Source organism: Podarcis tiliguerta (genome assembly GCF_965153285.1).
Source record: "Podarcis tiliguerta genome assembly, chromosome: 2".
Classification (NCBI taxonomy): Eukaryota; Metazoa; Chordata; class Lepidosauria; order Squamata; family Lacertidae; genus Podarcis; species Podarcis tiliguerta.
In genome coordinates this window covers 69,070,594-69,086,823 of record NC_139535.1, presented here as the reverse complement: position 1 = coordinate 69,086,823, position 16,230 = coordinate 69,070,594, and the positions used below count along the sequence as shown (strand labels likewise).

Below are 16,230 nucleotides of genomic sequence, written 5' to 3'. Positions count from 1 at the left end.
GCTCTGCTTTCCTTTGGACCACATCAGCAAGGCCAAGAGAGAGGGGGGTCTTGTCGTCTGAGTAGCCCTGGACCTCCATACACACTGCCCAGGCATATGCCCTGGGGAGGTCACTTTGATACTGCTAACACAGTGGTTTGACTTCACCCCCAGAGTGCTTACTGCATTGCTTCTGGAGCAGACAGGTGCCAACAACATTTCTAGCATTGAGTTATGCTTCTTGTGGGTGACATGGGCCACTTGCATAGGGAGAAACTTCAGAGGTGTATGATTGGAAATAGTTTGAGATTTGAAGGAAATCTGCAAGGTGTGAAGCAAAATGCCAGAGATTGGAAAATTCTTCTGTTGCCCGTTGCCTTGGTATGTTTAAGCACTGAGAAGGATAAGAAACGTTTCTGCAGGAAGGAGGAAGAAATCAGTGACATTGAGTACAAGCCAGCAAAATTTTGACTGACTCACAGTCAAGGCAATGGAGTGGGGCATAGCTGCAGTTGACCGTTCCATTTGATTGAGGCAATTAATGAGTAAAATTTTGCTGGATTATGCACACTTGTTTTAATTCTCAGAATTTCAACCCATTCTGTTGGCAAATGTGCCAGTTAAACTGCCAAGCAATTTCTAAGGGAGAAAGTGTGCAACTAAGCCTATGTCTTCTGGTCATTCTTTCATAGCTAATATCCATACTTCAAAGTTAAAAACTAATTAAATTTTGAGATGATAGTGGTTTAAAGCCTACATTCTTCATGTAGTAGCAAAAACATATCTCAAAGTTATCAAAGAAGCTCTGTGTTTGAGGGGATGTGAAATTTCTATATGTAGCATGAGACAACATATTGGCTCATTCGCCCACAAAAGTTATTATTTGCTGACAGCATCATCAAGTACAGAGTATGTGTGAGACAATTTTCTACTACTCCACTGTGTTTCATTTCACTACTTAGATCTTGATCCGTTCACCTACTACGGTATATTGCATAGATTTGAATTAACTGATCGGCATTACCATCCTGCATAAAATGCAAGTGGTGAAGATTCCCCAAATATATTGTTTGTTTTCTGCTTCATATGGGCAGGGTTGTTCCAGAAGAGTTACACTCATTACTCACTGTTACCACACTTACTCGGAACATGTGTCTACACATCTGCGAACTATTTCTCTGCGTTTAGGGAATAAGCCATTCCAAAATATGAATAGTTTGAGAGAATTTAGCTCAGATATGCTAGAGGAGCAGTTTCTCACTCCAATCCTGGCTTTCATTTACAGCAGACTGAGTAACTTCAGATTGTTTAGTCGAAGTAGCAAAATGCCTTCACAAGATACACTGCAGAGCAAGAGAGATGCAGTCACAGCCATTTCAGAAACTGAGGTTTATTGAGAAAGTACATTATAGTCATACCTCGGGTTAAATGTGCTTCAGGTTGAGCATTTTCAGGTTACGCTCCGCGGCGACCCGGAAGTAATGGAGCACATGCACAGATGCTCAAAATGACGTCACATGCATCTGCGGAAGTGGTGAATCGCGATGCGCAGTTGCGGGTTGCATTCGCTTCAAGATGCGAACAGGGCTCCGGAACGGATCCCGTTCGCATCCAGAGGTACCACTGTATAACAATGTCACTTTAATAGTTAACTGTTAAGGCTGTTCCAGGGATTGGGGTGGGGGGAGAGAGCAGAGGATTAGTAAAATGGCTGCCAGCCACAGAGGCTGTGTAGTGATCTCCTTGGCTTCGGAAGCAGTCTGAAGTATAAGACACAGAACGTTTCTTCCTTACATGCTGTGTGAAACACTGGAAGTGGGAATGAAGATTCCTAACATTGGGGTAATATCCAGAAAGAAGGTAAAAATAATAGATTTTCCTCAGCTACACCAATACTTTACTAGTGGACAAAGTAGGGATGTGGACAAAGAACAGTCAGATAGGAGACCAGGGCTAGTCAGGTTGAGTCTGCTATGGTTAGACATTGTGAATTACGAAATGGGATAATAGTAACAAGCACTGTCTACAAATTTGTTCTGTGAACAACACATTTTGGAAATTCATATGACCCTTATTTCAGATTGATCAGATTACAGTGGTACCTCAGGTTACATACAGTTCAGGTTACATACGCTTCAGGTTACAGATTCCGCAAACCCAGAAATAGTGCTTCAGGTTAAGAACTTTGCTTCAGGATGAGAACAGAAATCGTGCTCCGGCGATGCGGCAGCAGCAGGAGGCCCCATTAGCTAAAGTGGTGCTTCAGGTTAAGAACTGACCTCCGGAACAAATTAAGTACTTAACCCGAGGTACCACTGTATAATAATAATAATAATAATAAATTTTATTTATACCCCGCCCTCCCCAGCCAAAGCCGGGCTCAGGGCGGCTAACAACAATAAAAACAATCCGACATTCTAAAAACTTTTCACCATAAAATCAATCAGAAACAAATTGATGGCAACCAGCAAGCAGGACCCTGTGCAGATTGCCAGAGAAGAAAGGTATAAAAGAAAGGTGGTGGCATCTGCTTTCCCTGTTCTGTCCATCTTTGCTGCTTTTGTTCTAGCCAAGAGCAAACAACATGCATAACAACACCTGCCATTAAATTTCTACTTTAATATAAAGTTAGTTTTGCAAGCATATGGGAATCGGATCAGATCTTTTACAGATGTGAGTTAATTCCTCAGCCCTTTAATTTTCCTCAGACAAGTACCTTTTGCACATGGATAACTTTTATTAAAGTTCTTGTGTTTCAATAGTGTACTGTTCAGAACTTGACAGCAATTTGCTCAACATCTTAGAGGGTCTGCATATCTTCACTTTCTAGCAAACTGTGACATTCTGCTTCCTCAGTGCTTTAATTTTTAGAAAGTCAAAATAATTTCCTGACTCATTAAAATAAGTGGCTTTTACACGCCGTAGAATCTTGGACATGTAGTTTGTGGATCCATCGCTGGACAGCAAGTGAACTTGTAAATAAGATTTGTGCCAGCTGGCATGCAACTATCCTGAAACTTGTGACTTGTACTTTGGGTTAGGAAAATGTCTTTGTCTTTTTTTTAACCTAGTCTTTAAGGTGGTTCCAAGAAAGAAGCTCTTTTGCTTTGGTTATAGTTGCTTTGTCATGCATGCAAAAATCTCAGTTACAGTTAAATGTATCAATTATATAGTGTCTGCTCTGATAATTTGCTATTTTAAGTCAAAACTCTTGATCTGGTACACCTTTAAAAGTATACCTTACCCTGGTGCTACATATTTTGTCTGCTAAAAAAAAAGTCTTTCTCTTTCCCCTCCCCTCCCTCTGGATCATGGTTTCTTAAAATAAAAAAACTTATTCAGTCTCCTCCTACAGTTCCAGTTATGACATAATAAAATATTTTTATTTTATAAATTTACTGAACCACTTTAAAAAAAAACCCCTCTTAAATGACAAACATAAGCAACTACACTAAAAACCAATCATAAAAATATGTCCCACACTTAAAAAACAACAACAGATTATTTGTTTGTTCATTAAATTTAATCCCACCTTTTCTTCCAAAGGAGCCCAGGGCAGCAAACAACAAAGCAGCAAAACAATATGAGTAAAACAGTATAAGTAAAAATACAATAAAACATATTTAAAACATTTAAAATCAGTTTATATTTTGGTTAAATCAGGATGTAATTTAAGATTTCATCATAATTATTATGTATGCGTGCAGAAAATATGTGAGCATCCATTCAATTTAATTGTGACAGTTTAGTCAATTACAAGTCCATTTAATGTGAGAAATGTTTCTCAAATTCTGTTTGCTATAACAGTATATTATATATTGTTGCATACAGAAATGATAATATATCTTGTATTTTAAATTATGTGTTGAGATGCACACATACCTGCCATTATCAACATCATGTTTCTTGCAGTGTGTGTGAAGTCTACCATACATGTGGTTGTGATTAGTTTATTTTCAGATCATCAGTTTCATAGAAATACTTGTGAATATCACACCACCAAAATGTGTAGGTTAGTAGCATGGCCTCTTCTTTATACTGTATACTAACCAAGCATGTAGAAATGATAACAATGATGCTGTGTACGTAGTTGGTGTGCGTATGAGTTTACTTTCACTTTTTTACTTGATATGCGAACTATGCATTTGTCATGTGATAAGAAACCAACTTTCAAATTCCAAAGTGGGATGAGAATTTTCCTAGCAGTTACACAGCAGCCCATACCTTCTCTCCAGCTTGGATGAAAACTTGGGAGGTAGTTCAGTAACCGCAAGGCCAAGGTGGCTGGAGAACCTTCATCATAACAGCACCAAATTGTAAGGAGCTTCTTAAGTTGCTCCTTGAGAAAGGGGTGCTCTGAACCCCCTCTTTGAGCACCAGACAAGCTAGAAGGGGCAGGAACGTAGAGATAGTTTTGACCTGCAGCTTAGGCTAGCCAGAAATTGTGCATTTGTGTTTGGAAGGATGTAAGAGTTCACTTTCTTGAACCTACTAAAACTTGAATGCAGTAGGGCTGTATGCAGTGGGTTTTCACACACACCCTTCTAGTTACAGACCCCACCCACACCCCTGACTCTGAAACATTGCACCCAAGAGTTAGAGAACACTAGTTCCAGATGCCAGGGACAAACAATGGGGAATGGCCTTCATCTTTTTTGCATCCTGTTTGCGAGTTTCTCCAGTGGTATTGGACTGCTGTTGGAATCAGAATGCTGGACTATGTGAACCATAATTTAATCCAGCAAGAAAATCCTTACATTTTGAGGACTTTGTCTTTTTGAATTTAAATTAGTTACATATTTTGTCTGGATGATGACATAAAGGTAAAGGTACCCCTGCCCATACGGGCTAGTCGTGTCCGACTCTAGGGTTGTGCACCCATCTCACTTAAGAGGCCGGGGGCCAGCGCTGTCCAGAGACACTTCCGGGTCATGTGGCCAGCATGACGAAGCTGCTCTGGCGAGCCGGCACCAGCGCAGCACACAGAAACGCCGTTTACCTTCCCGCTAGAAAGCGGTACCTATTTATCTACTTGCACTTAGGGGTGCTTTCGAACTGCTAGGTGGGCAGGAGCTGGGACCGAAAGATGGGAGCTCACCCCGCCGCGGGGATTCGAACCGCTGACCATGCGATCGGCAAGCCCTAGGCGCTGAGGTTTTACCCACAGCGCCACCCGCGTCCCTGGATGATGACATAACAGACTTTGAAAAACAAAGCAAAACTGTGGCACATGGTTGAGGTTACTTAAGCAGCAATTGTGGTACAAGTACTATTTTTCGATTCTCAAAACATTAGTTCGGAGCAGCATAAGGTACGTTTGGTCCGCAGGAAATTGGTAACTTGGCAATAAAATTAACTCCATAAAATTCTTTGAGGTTTGTTTCTTTCTCTTTTTACAATTAAGCAGTGCATAAATCTTATGAAATAAATAAGGCTTGGGACCTAAGTATCTGAAGGACCAGCTTTGGGAAGGATGTGCCCAAGTGTTATATTCCTTATGACCTTCTCTGTGTCGTCGTCCCCCACCACCTTCAAAAGTTGGGGTGACCAGAGAAAAAAAGTCTTAGTTGGAACACTCCATATGCCAATTGATGTTCCCAGTGAGGCTGGCCTGGTATTAGCTTTGGCTTTTCAGTACCAGAATATAGACCAGGCTTCCTCAACCTTGGCCCTCCAGATGTTTTTTAAGACTACAATTCACAGCATCCCTGACCACTGGTCCTGCTAGCTAGGGATCATGGGAGTTGTAAGCCAAAAACATCTGGAGGGCTGAGGTTGAGGAAGCCTGAATAAAGACCTTTTGATTTTTTCCAGAACTTCCAGCACTTTAAATTCTTATATTGCTGCTTTTGTTGTTGTTTCTATATTTTACTTTATTTGGTTTTATCTTGTGCTTTACTACTCTTCTATTGTATACTGTTTTACATCATTGCTTATATTTTGATTTTTAAAAACTTGTTACCAGTTTTGTTTAACTTTGTAAGCCACCCTGAGAGCTTGTGCCTGAAGGAAGGTGCAACAACTTGTAAATAAATGCTTTTATAAATTAAAAACATTTGGTGTATTTGAGTGTGAAATGCTGTTTGTGGGTATAAGCAGGACAGGAGTTTTACAAGGAATACATATTCACATAATTTACCATTGCGCTAAAAACACAGCCATAAATTTTGTTCCTGTGTTAATCCCTATAAAAACATGCATTTAACCACAGGTTTTAATAAGAGCTTACCGAAACAAGGAGCTAAGCCTAGTAGCATGGTTTGCTTTGTTCTTTACCCACAGGCTTTATCGTTTATCAATTTGACATTTTTTAAATATTTCTGAGATGAAACGTAAAATTAGTGGTACAACAGAATCATCATACCTTTGCTTCTAAGTCATTACTTCAAAGACTGTGCCTTTTAGCAAAATTTGACACAAACCAGGCATAATTGTACGTGCTTGTGTGTTCTTAAAGCTAGATTAGTCTTAAAGGGATTGTATAAGGTCTGAGGCGAACAAAGGTTATTTTGCTTTTAGGATAGAATGAGGAATTTCTTGACGGCCTTAGCACAAACGTTGTATTGTTTTAACTTTATCTAAGGGTTTGTATCCAGTTATGTTCTTCTGCTAGCAGGCAGTATTAGAAACTGAGATATGAAAGTTAGGAGCTAAATGGTACCTTAAACCTAGGTTATGGGCACAACGGAATGTCTAGGTGCACTTTTTTATAACTAGAATGCAAAGCTGAAAATGAATGAACTGCAGCTAAAATATTGTCTTCATTTTTCACATGGTCTAGTCCGTCCCCTCCCCACCCCCTAATATTCTTGAGAGGGTCTCTTCTCCAGTCTTCAGAGAATAGATGGAAGTGGGGAGGCAGAAAAAGGTCCTCTGTTCCTTCCACTATGCAGTTTTAATCTGAAAGCTTAGGCGCAGTACTGCACCCAGAGCTCAGAAACTGCTTGCGCTAATGAATTGCCCTCTTGTAGAATGTGCCTAGAGCAATGGGAGTCTCAAACACAGCTAGCAGAATGTTCTTTCCTTTTGCAGTCCCCCTTCACCATGCTGTTCCACTGGGACAAATTTTGGGACCTTCCAAAGTGGTTGCAGAAGGAAGGGGAAACTATCTAAAACAGCCTCACCCTTTGTTTTTCCTCATGGAATCCCAACCAGGATCGAAGGGCATTCTGTCACTAGAGAGACATAATTGGAAACCATCCTGTATCTTCTGCATTAGGCTCTCCAAAACCAACAGCTTGCTACACTGTTTGTTCACTTTCCTCAATAAAAGTTCAGTGGGTTTCCAAATGCTTTGGATGTGGAAGACCTCAGCAGAAAACCATTATCCTCACCTCATACAAATTTTAGTAACCTTATAGAATAACCTTGGAATAGGTTTTCTTTTTTTATTATTATTTGACTCCAACTCCCAATTTCAGTCTTTACCCCACCCACTTGATCCTCTCCCTTTAATATGCTAATCCCTTTAATCTAGACTAGTGACTGAAAACTTCAAAGTATTTCCTGGAAATATTTGAGACGCTACAGTCTGAAAATAATATGGTCTACTAGCCTCTATGGCAAAATATAGTTAGGAAAAGATGCAGCAGGTCTCTGGGTCAATAGAGATCACAAATCATAATATTGCCCCAGCGTGACAAAACGTCAAGGACATTGAACTAATGGTTTGGTTCAGGGCAATGTAAAAATACCCTATGAAAGGCTTTGCATGAGTCAAATGTTCTGATTTTTCTAGACAAGGAAAAAGGTGACTAGAAAGAAAATTGTTCCTCTAAGACAGCCTTTCTCAACCTGTGGGTCCCCAGATGTTGTTGGACTACAACACCCATCACCCCTAGTTAGCAAGGCCAGAGCTCAGGGATGATGGGAGTTGTAGTCCAACAACATCTGGGGACCCACAGGTTGAGAACCACTGCTCTAAGAGATATACCCTTGTATTTTCTCCAAAGACATATTATTTTGTCAAAAACTGTGCTGCTGCTTTTGACTACTGGTATGAATTTCTGTAGTTTAAAAGCATCCCTCCTGGCATCTTGCAAAGAAGGGCATTGTGTGTAAACATGCTACCCAGCTGATGCTTTAATAAAACTAAATCACACCATGATAATAATTATACCCATTTATAGTTGTTAGACGTTTAAATATTTGTGGTAACACAAGTAGACAGTAGTTTTATATTAAATGCATTCTATATACTTGCACAAAGAATGTGCAATGTCTAAGATTCCTGTGGGCTATCTTATAATAAGAGAGTGATCTCCTAAGCAAGTTCTATATAAATGGTCTTCATGAATAAAGACCTGTTGGTTTCCTTGTTTGAAAAGTAGTAAACTGGCAGGGACTAGCAGGGCTCTGAAGAGTGTGTAATGGGACCAGGGGAGGGAACCAGAAGAGAGGACAAGAGATTTATGGGATATGACGTTGCCCACAATACAGGAACCAGGGAAAGAAGTCAAGGCAGATTGAGAAGGTTCAGTGGATGTGGTGGAAGAAGAAGAGGCTGTTCAGCAGACAGATGGGTCAGTAGACTCCCCAACATCCCCTGCCCCGCTGCCTCCTCACTCCTCAAACCAGGAGGGGCTTGAAGCAGGAAGAGCAGTGGCACCTTCCATACAAGAGAAATCTTAGGTTTCAGGTGTGCAGCCAGGGGAGGGTACATAAGTCGGCAGAGGGGCAGGGTTTCCTAGTGTCCTAAAATCTGATAACAGAAAGAAATTCACCCTTTAGGCATTGCAGGAGATTATGGTTGATATAACAGACTGATCATACTTAGAAGTAGATCAGTAGCATACCTGCTTAGCATTAGAATTAATTTTTATACTCTCATTTTCAGATGGAGGTTAGATGATGTAGACTGTTTAGAGGTTCCACATACAATCAAGTAGTATGTGGATTTTATAAAATAAATGTGTATGTTGGTCATTCACACTTTATGTCAGGGGTCCGCAACCTAAGGCCCATGGCCACAGGCGGCCAATGGGGGTCATTTAACTGCCCCATGGACCCCCACCACCCGCTCAGTCAGCTCCTGTGCGCCATGCTAAACCAGCGCGGAGCAGAGCAGGGACCGTCTTTGCCGACCCCTGCTTTATGTATTGTGTAACAGCAGTGTACCTGCAGCAATTGCATAAATCATGAAGCTGCTATTAATACGTACTAAATTACAGACATAGCTGTCTTCTTTCAGTCAGTAGGAAAGGTACAAATTAGTTTGTCTGCTTGTCATATTCTAAGCATTGTATACAGTATTTATCATTCTTATATTTCATTCCATTTTTCTGAAGTGTCCCTTCTTGAGTACCTGCATACATACACACCACCTTTCCACAGTTTAAACCATGTTCATGGTGTCTTACAACAAGAAAAAAATACATAACTTCAGCATAACAAAATCATCAATAAATAAATAAAACATAAAAAATACACAACCAAACAGAACAATTTTCACATAATCTAAAATAAAATACAAAGTGTGTTTAGAGGGTGCACCCCACTTTACTCAATTTCACTTATGTGTGTGGCGGCCCAGAACATAACCTGCCCATAATAGGGGAGTCGTCTGTACTGTAGAAAGAGCCTTTTGTTATTGCAGGGACTCAAGACGCAGAGTTCTTAAGACAGTAATAATTACAGTTCATGGAGCACAACCTGTATGATAGAACCTTTGTGTTCATTTATACCACATTCCTAGATGAGGAAAGCCCCATTAATTGGTCATTTGCCTATGGCAGGGCAGTAAGAGGTGTTCTTTGAACATTGAGGAAATGCTCAACTATCATTTTACCTAATCTCAAAATATCATAACATTCTTGCAATATCTATAAAAATGAAAGCTAAAAATAAGGTATTGTAGAAGCAAAATTACTTTCTCTCTGGCAGCAATAGTAATTATAATCTTAGCTTAAACTTTCTAAAAAACTCCCTCGCAGGCTGCTGTGATTTTTTTAAACAGTGATTTAAACAATAAAAACGTGTCTCTTAAGAATTGCTGGAATGTTATTCCTGGAATTTTCATTTTTTCAGCACAACTCTTTTTGCTTCGCATGTTAAGAGTTAGAAATGTAGTTGTGTGTTTCAGGGGTGTGGTTTAGAGTGCAATCGTTTTTTAAAATGAGATTTCTTTGGAATCTTACAGGAAGTTCAAAACTTCAGTTTTCAGACTTTTTATTTTAAGGATGTTTGTTTAGAGTTTTTAAAATCGATAGTAATAGATTGTTGTGATGTAATTTAACTTACCATTTTCCCTTCTAATGCCTCAGTCTATGTGAATAATTTCAGTAGCTGTATCAATTGTTTTTCATTACTGTTAGTTGACCAACATAAGACTTAGCATTCTGCCTGGCTTCCAAAAGTTAAATACGCCCATCTCTCTCACCTTGGGAACTGTTGTGCTGTATTTGGCAGCGATATATCAAAAGCAGCCAAACCTACTGTATGTCAAAAAACACAACTGAAAAGGGGAAGGTCAGTGAAGAATGAGCTAGAACCAAAGCCAACCAAAAAAACACAGCCGAAATCAGGCTAAAGTGATGTTCTGGTCCACCGCCTTGTTTCAAAACATCAACAAAGATTGCCACTCCCACCTTCGGGCTCCTCCTGCCAAGTTTGGTGATGATATCTCGAGTGGTGTCTGAACGTATAGACAACAAACAGAAAAAGCATTTTCTAAAATATGTAGTCGATTGTATGGCTTAATTATTTTCTACTCAGGTTATGTTTTATTGACATTATCATTTTAAATTGTTCTTTTTTTGTTATATTTATTATTATTCATGATATATTGCGAGCCACCCCGGGCATAGTTTTGTGGAAGAGTAGCATACAAATAAAAACATGATGCTAATGATATTTCTCCACTTGGTGTAGGTTTCTTAATAGCTGTGCACTGCATGACCCCATGGAGCCACTGCCCTTTGATTACTGTTAGAAAGGGCATGCGTCTTTTTCCCATTGGTTGCTATTCATCATTGGTAAAGAAGTATGATCTCCAGCCCCACACAGTGGCAGACATATCCATCAGATTCATGTAGATGTTAGGAGCATTAGGGGCAAGACTGGCAGTTTCTTCTTGTAGTTGAAGTGGAACTGCAGTTCAGATTCTGTATAGGCATTGCCATCTCATTTAATGAAACAGGAAGAACTCAAACCAGCAATTAGAGTTCATAATGCCAAAATAGGAGCGGCTCTCTTCTTCCTCCACCCCTACTCCCACCCTGTAGTGTAGCGTCTATATCAGCTGTCCCGGAAATAAAACAATTTGAATATTTTCTTCTACAAATGTTTAAATATTATCCACCAAGCCTTGGAAACTTGATACAGTCAGACCCTTGAGCCGTGACAGAAAGTTTGTGACACTTAACCTTTAGCTTTCAGACCTTCAACTTACTTTATAAACAGGCATCCTAAGTTTGCTTTTATTTTAAAAACTTCTCCAAAACAATGCAAAAATATGTTCTGAAATATGGAATAAAGCATACCTTTAGCTTTAAAAGGGACAGCGTGGTACAGAAAACAAGAAAGGCAGAATTTATTACATGGTGGTTAGCACAAAAGTATGGTGAAGCTGAAGGCTTGTCGGTAGATGAGAGAAATTTCTTCTGTTGCAACTTCCTGAAAACTTTCCAAGCTAATACAGAGTTCTCAGGTTAGCTTGTAACTATGTTCAGTACCACTTGCACACTTTGTTTTAGCCATAATGTTATCTGTTGTTTCTCATAGACCTTTCTCCCAGTTGTACTGGGTTCTTTTGGTGAATGTTGCTCCTTTCATTTTATGCTTGTGAGTTCCACTGAAAAATAGCATTTTTGAATCCTACATTTTAGTGTAATATTAGACAATTTATTCTGAACATGTAAGTTTGGACCTTGTGCTTGAGTGAAAGACTTTGGCAAATCATTAATAAACAAAATTAGGTTGGGTAACATGGTTTGTCAATAGAAATTGTCCTCTGAACTTTCAGAGGACCCTTATCTTTGCCTTCTGGAAGTAAATACACTTATTTTATAATGGGGTATAAACCTGCTTTTTGAGAATAAAAGGTATAAAACATTTTAAACACATTCTGTTACTGGATAATAATCACACCTGTGTTTTATAACTGCTGCATTTTTTCATCTGCCTAGTTCTGGGCTGTAAATCTGAAAATCCTGCCTCCCACTTCTAGCTTTGTGTTGGCAAAAGTAGTTTTACTCTTCAACTTGTTAAAATAAAAAATGGACTGTAAGGGAAGTATTAGCAGTGGGCATCACTGCAGTGAAGCATTTTTGTTGTGTTGAAATGTATTTTTAAAGGTTATGAAGCAAAGCTAAAACTTACTCAGGGATGAGGAACCTTTTCGGACCATTAGCTGTATTCCCTTGTGAATAACATCCTTGGGATACATGCCAGTGAGGGTTGGGAACAGAGGCAAAAGTGGGTGGAGCAATTAATGGAAATATTACCTTTGCGCAGTATCCTAGTTTTTATGCACAAACTAGAGATGTCTGCTGTATAGTTTCAGACAAACGGAGGAGGGATTACTTGGTTCTAGGGGTACATTCTCTGTCATCACTCCAACAATCAGCTTTGAGTGTCTCTAACTGGTGCTGGGTTCTCGTGACGGTGTGCTAAGAGAATCCCTCATCCTATGTCCCTCCCTGAACTTGTGGTCTTGAGTGTTGTGTTGACAACTCCAAGTCTTGTGGGACTTAAATGTTCATGCTGATGCTGTCTTCTCAGGGGCAGCTCAGGATTTCATAGCTGCCCTGTCAACCATGGACCTGTCTCAAGATCTGAACCAATACTTGGCAGGGTGTACCTTGGATCTTGTTTCTCTACAGAAGTAGAGGGAAATAATATGTGGGTGTGAGAGAGAAACAACTCCATTGTACAGATCATTAACTGATCAGATTTGGTATGGTCTACTCCCTGGAAGCTGATGGATCTGGATGGTTCTCTGAAGCCAATTGGATATTTTCTCACAGGTTTAACTGGCAGTCTTATTGAGGTCTCTGCTTAGAATGAGGAGATGACTCATCAGTACAACTACTTCAAAATGTTTTCTACCTGTCTGTAGATCTGGTGTCAGTTCCTTGGTTTTCAGAGGAACCTTGTTAGTTCTCCTGGACCTCAACAGCTTTCAGTACCGTTGTCCATGGTAACCTTATCTGGATTAGTTTGGAAGGCATGGTTTTAAAGTGATTGTGGTACTTCTGAAGGAGAGATTCTGGAAGATGGTGCTGGGGAACTTTTGCTCTACTCTACAGCCAAAGCCTTATTATGTCCTGCAGAATTATTATCCTGTAAATACTAAAGAACAAGGGAGCCATGTAAACAACTGAGGGGAAGTCTTCCAGAGATTTGGGTTACAATGTCATCAGCATGTAAATGACACTCAGCTTTACCTCTTATTTCAAGCTTTCTTGAATATAGGCATACTGCCATGTGCCCTAGGAAAGTTAATTGAGTATTTTTTTTTATGTTATGGGGGTTAGATTAATTAAGTGAAGGAGGGCATCTGGAGTTTGATCTTGAAAGTGCACAGAGGCAATACCACCTCTAAACAGAACTAAGACTGTTGGTTTAGTTAAAGTCTAAATATAAATATAAAGGACAACAACCAGGATAGTGGTGGAGTTCATACTTGGATTGTAGGGGTGTTCTACTGGTGCTTTGAGCACTCATACCAATTTCTCCAAGGAAGGGGCAATGAAATGGATTTGCTTGCTCCCATGAGGCCAAGTGCCTGAGTGAAAGTTGGTTATCCACATTGGCCTGGGCCTCAACTTTGTGGCTGGTGGATGTAGCACATAGTGGCATAGACCTACAGTGGCTTCTGTTTTTGGTTGCAGTCCAAACAAGCCCTGCATCATCTCTTCATTTGGAGCTTAGGATTCAGTTACCTAAGCAGATCTCAAAAGTGTGCACCTTGTTTTTCCTCAATTTTGCTATGTAAGCTCAAATGTTAAGATTCAGTTGCATCACAGATTCAAACTTCCTTCAGCAACAATCTTAGTTCCAGTTGTAACTGGGCCAATCATTATGTAATGTTTCATCACACAGAAAGTGTTGTGTGTTTTTTATCCCATTGAAAGTATCATGTGTGCAAAACGAAGCATTAAAAAAATGGTTGATCCTAATGGCCTCAAGATAATACTTTTAAAGAGCATCTAGGCTGACTTCCGGCTGACATCCAAGCACCATTTATTGAAATAAAAATTGCATACATTAAATACAAGTACATAGCATGCATCCACAATGCATTTCCCTACTTGTTTTTTCTTCCAATTATGGAATAAATAGGGTGAAAACATACTTTTAAATATTGTGCCTTTTAAAATCCCAGGCTCTGCATTCAGTATTACTGTAACAGCACTTTCTTTTTATGGTTTTAAAATGTGAAGTACTTTACTGTGAGTATAATGAATTCAGCAAAAACTCAAGATGCTTTTCTTGTGTTTTGGTTAACAGAGCAGAGTAAGAGTCAATGTTTTTGTAACTTAGTATTTCTATACTTTTATTCCTTTCTTTAGTTTGGTCTGTGTTTTGTTGTTTCCTTAGCCCTGGAATGAGATCTGATGTAAGCACTTCACCATCTACCTCTTCAACAACTACGGGACCACCTCCCAAGCTCTGCCTTGTTTGCTCAGATGAGGCTTCTGGGTGTCATTATGGTGTCCTAACTTGTGGCAGCTGCAAAGTGTTCTTCAAAAGAGCTGTGGAAGGTAGGATATATCGCAGTTATTTAAGACGTATAGTCTATATCTCACCTCAAATGTTTGTGGGTTTTTACAAAGGTTAATGGAGTTCATTTCCATGCTATCTCTTGCAAAATCTTTGGTCTTCAGTAGCCATCTTCAAGTATTTTTCTGTGTGAGTGTGTGTATGTGCGTGTTAAGTAAGCATGTGAAAGCAGCCGGTGGGAATAAGCATTCTGGCTCTACCTCCTGTTCTGATTCCATTGCTTTTCACAAGTTGGAGGGCAGACTTCTAAAGTGGGAGCCTTCTATACTTGTGGAAGCTACCTTCTTCAGATTTTTGCCCTCCAAATCATGGGTGGTGATGTGGGTGGAGCCAGAACTAGCTTGCTCTCCTAACTCTTCTTCATGTATTTACTTAACATGAAAGAACGAACATCCAAAGAGGGCTGTTTTGTTTATTTTTATTTACAATACAGCCCACTCTTCATTTATGGTATAGCTCACTCGTCATTGAATATTTGCAATCCCAGAGCATGGAGCAAAGTAATAAAAATAAACAGAGAAAAATAGTATACAATATTGCAAAAAAACATATAAACAAGCCCAAGAAATAGAAACTTAACAATTATGTCATGAGAAAAGGAAGCAAAACTACATTAATAAAATTAAAAATTTCCGATTTAACCAAATACCTAGGTAAAAGCAAACACAAGATGTTCAAACAGTTTAAACAACCAATGGTTTTAGCAAGTTCCCAGCCTGTTTTTCACTAATGCTAGTCTGCTCCTTTCTCTGTCTCCCCACACTCTGTGCCGGAAGATTCTCAGTGTAACTGCTTACCCAACCTCCAAGATACCATAGCATAGTGTTGTTTATGATCCTTGCACACTAGGCATTGGAATCCCGCCCCCGCCCCCAATTCATATTAAGCAGGAGCTTTTCCTGTATGGTTTACAGCAAACTAAGCCAGACATGTAATGTTAAACATCCATAATACAATAAGATAATAAGTTGTTTTAAAACTTCTGATTTTATTTATATCTTGACAAGTTTTAGGTCAAGTTGTTTTCAATGTTTGATTTTATTTGTAAATAGATTCTAGTAAATAGACCCTGGTAAATAGATCTACCAAGGTTCACTGTTCTCCCATTGTTGCTCATGTTTAACACTGCTATTTAATTCAGTATGGAAAGAATCTGCTCTTTAAAAGTTATAGTTGACTTTACTTTGCTTCCAAGGTTTGCTTATACTTGGATCTTTGGTTCCATAAAAATTCCAAAGGATTTAGTTTGCCTGCTTCACAAGCTCCAAAAACCAAATAGTTTCCTCCCTGTTCTTTTAAAGTGGTAAAATCAATATGTCCTAAAGCAGCATTTCAAAACAAAAATTCTCAAACTGGATTACTGACTGCTTGCTCTGGTGGTACCAACTTTAACCTAAAAAATGCAGAGAATACGTAATTCTGTTCCAGGAAAAAAGTATGGATAGACATTTTATAGTGAACTATTCCATAGTGAGTTTTTGAAAAAGCAGTTTACTTTTTTCAAAAGTTCTGTGTTGGAGAAATTAT

At 39.3% G+C, this 16,230-nt stretch overlaps 1 protein-coding gene and 1 long non-coding RNA gene across 4 annotated transcripts in view; both read left to right on the top strand.

Annotated features, from left to right (window-relative positions):
* Nucleotides 1-16,230, top strand: part of NR3C1 (nuclear receptor subfamily 3 group C member 1) — a 51,662-nt gene that overhangs the window by 12,162 nt on the left and 23,270 nt on the right. For all 3 annotated transcript variants that reach the window (XM_083427086.1, XM_083427085.1, XM_083427087.1), the window contains one exon: nt 14,521-14,684. In XM_083427086.1, coding sequence (XP_083283212.1) covers nt 14,521-14,684 — 164 coding nt within the window. The remainder of the gene's footprint in view (nt 1-14,520; nt 14,685-16,230) is intronic.
* Nucleotides 331-7,727, top strand: LOC310671343. The gene is made up of 3 exons (XR_014507968.1): nt 331-2,296; nt 2,484-4,802; nt 5,180-7,727. It is a non-coding gene; the product is annotated as an uncharacterized lncRNA (long non-coding RNA).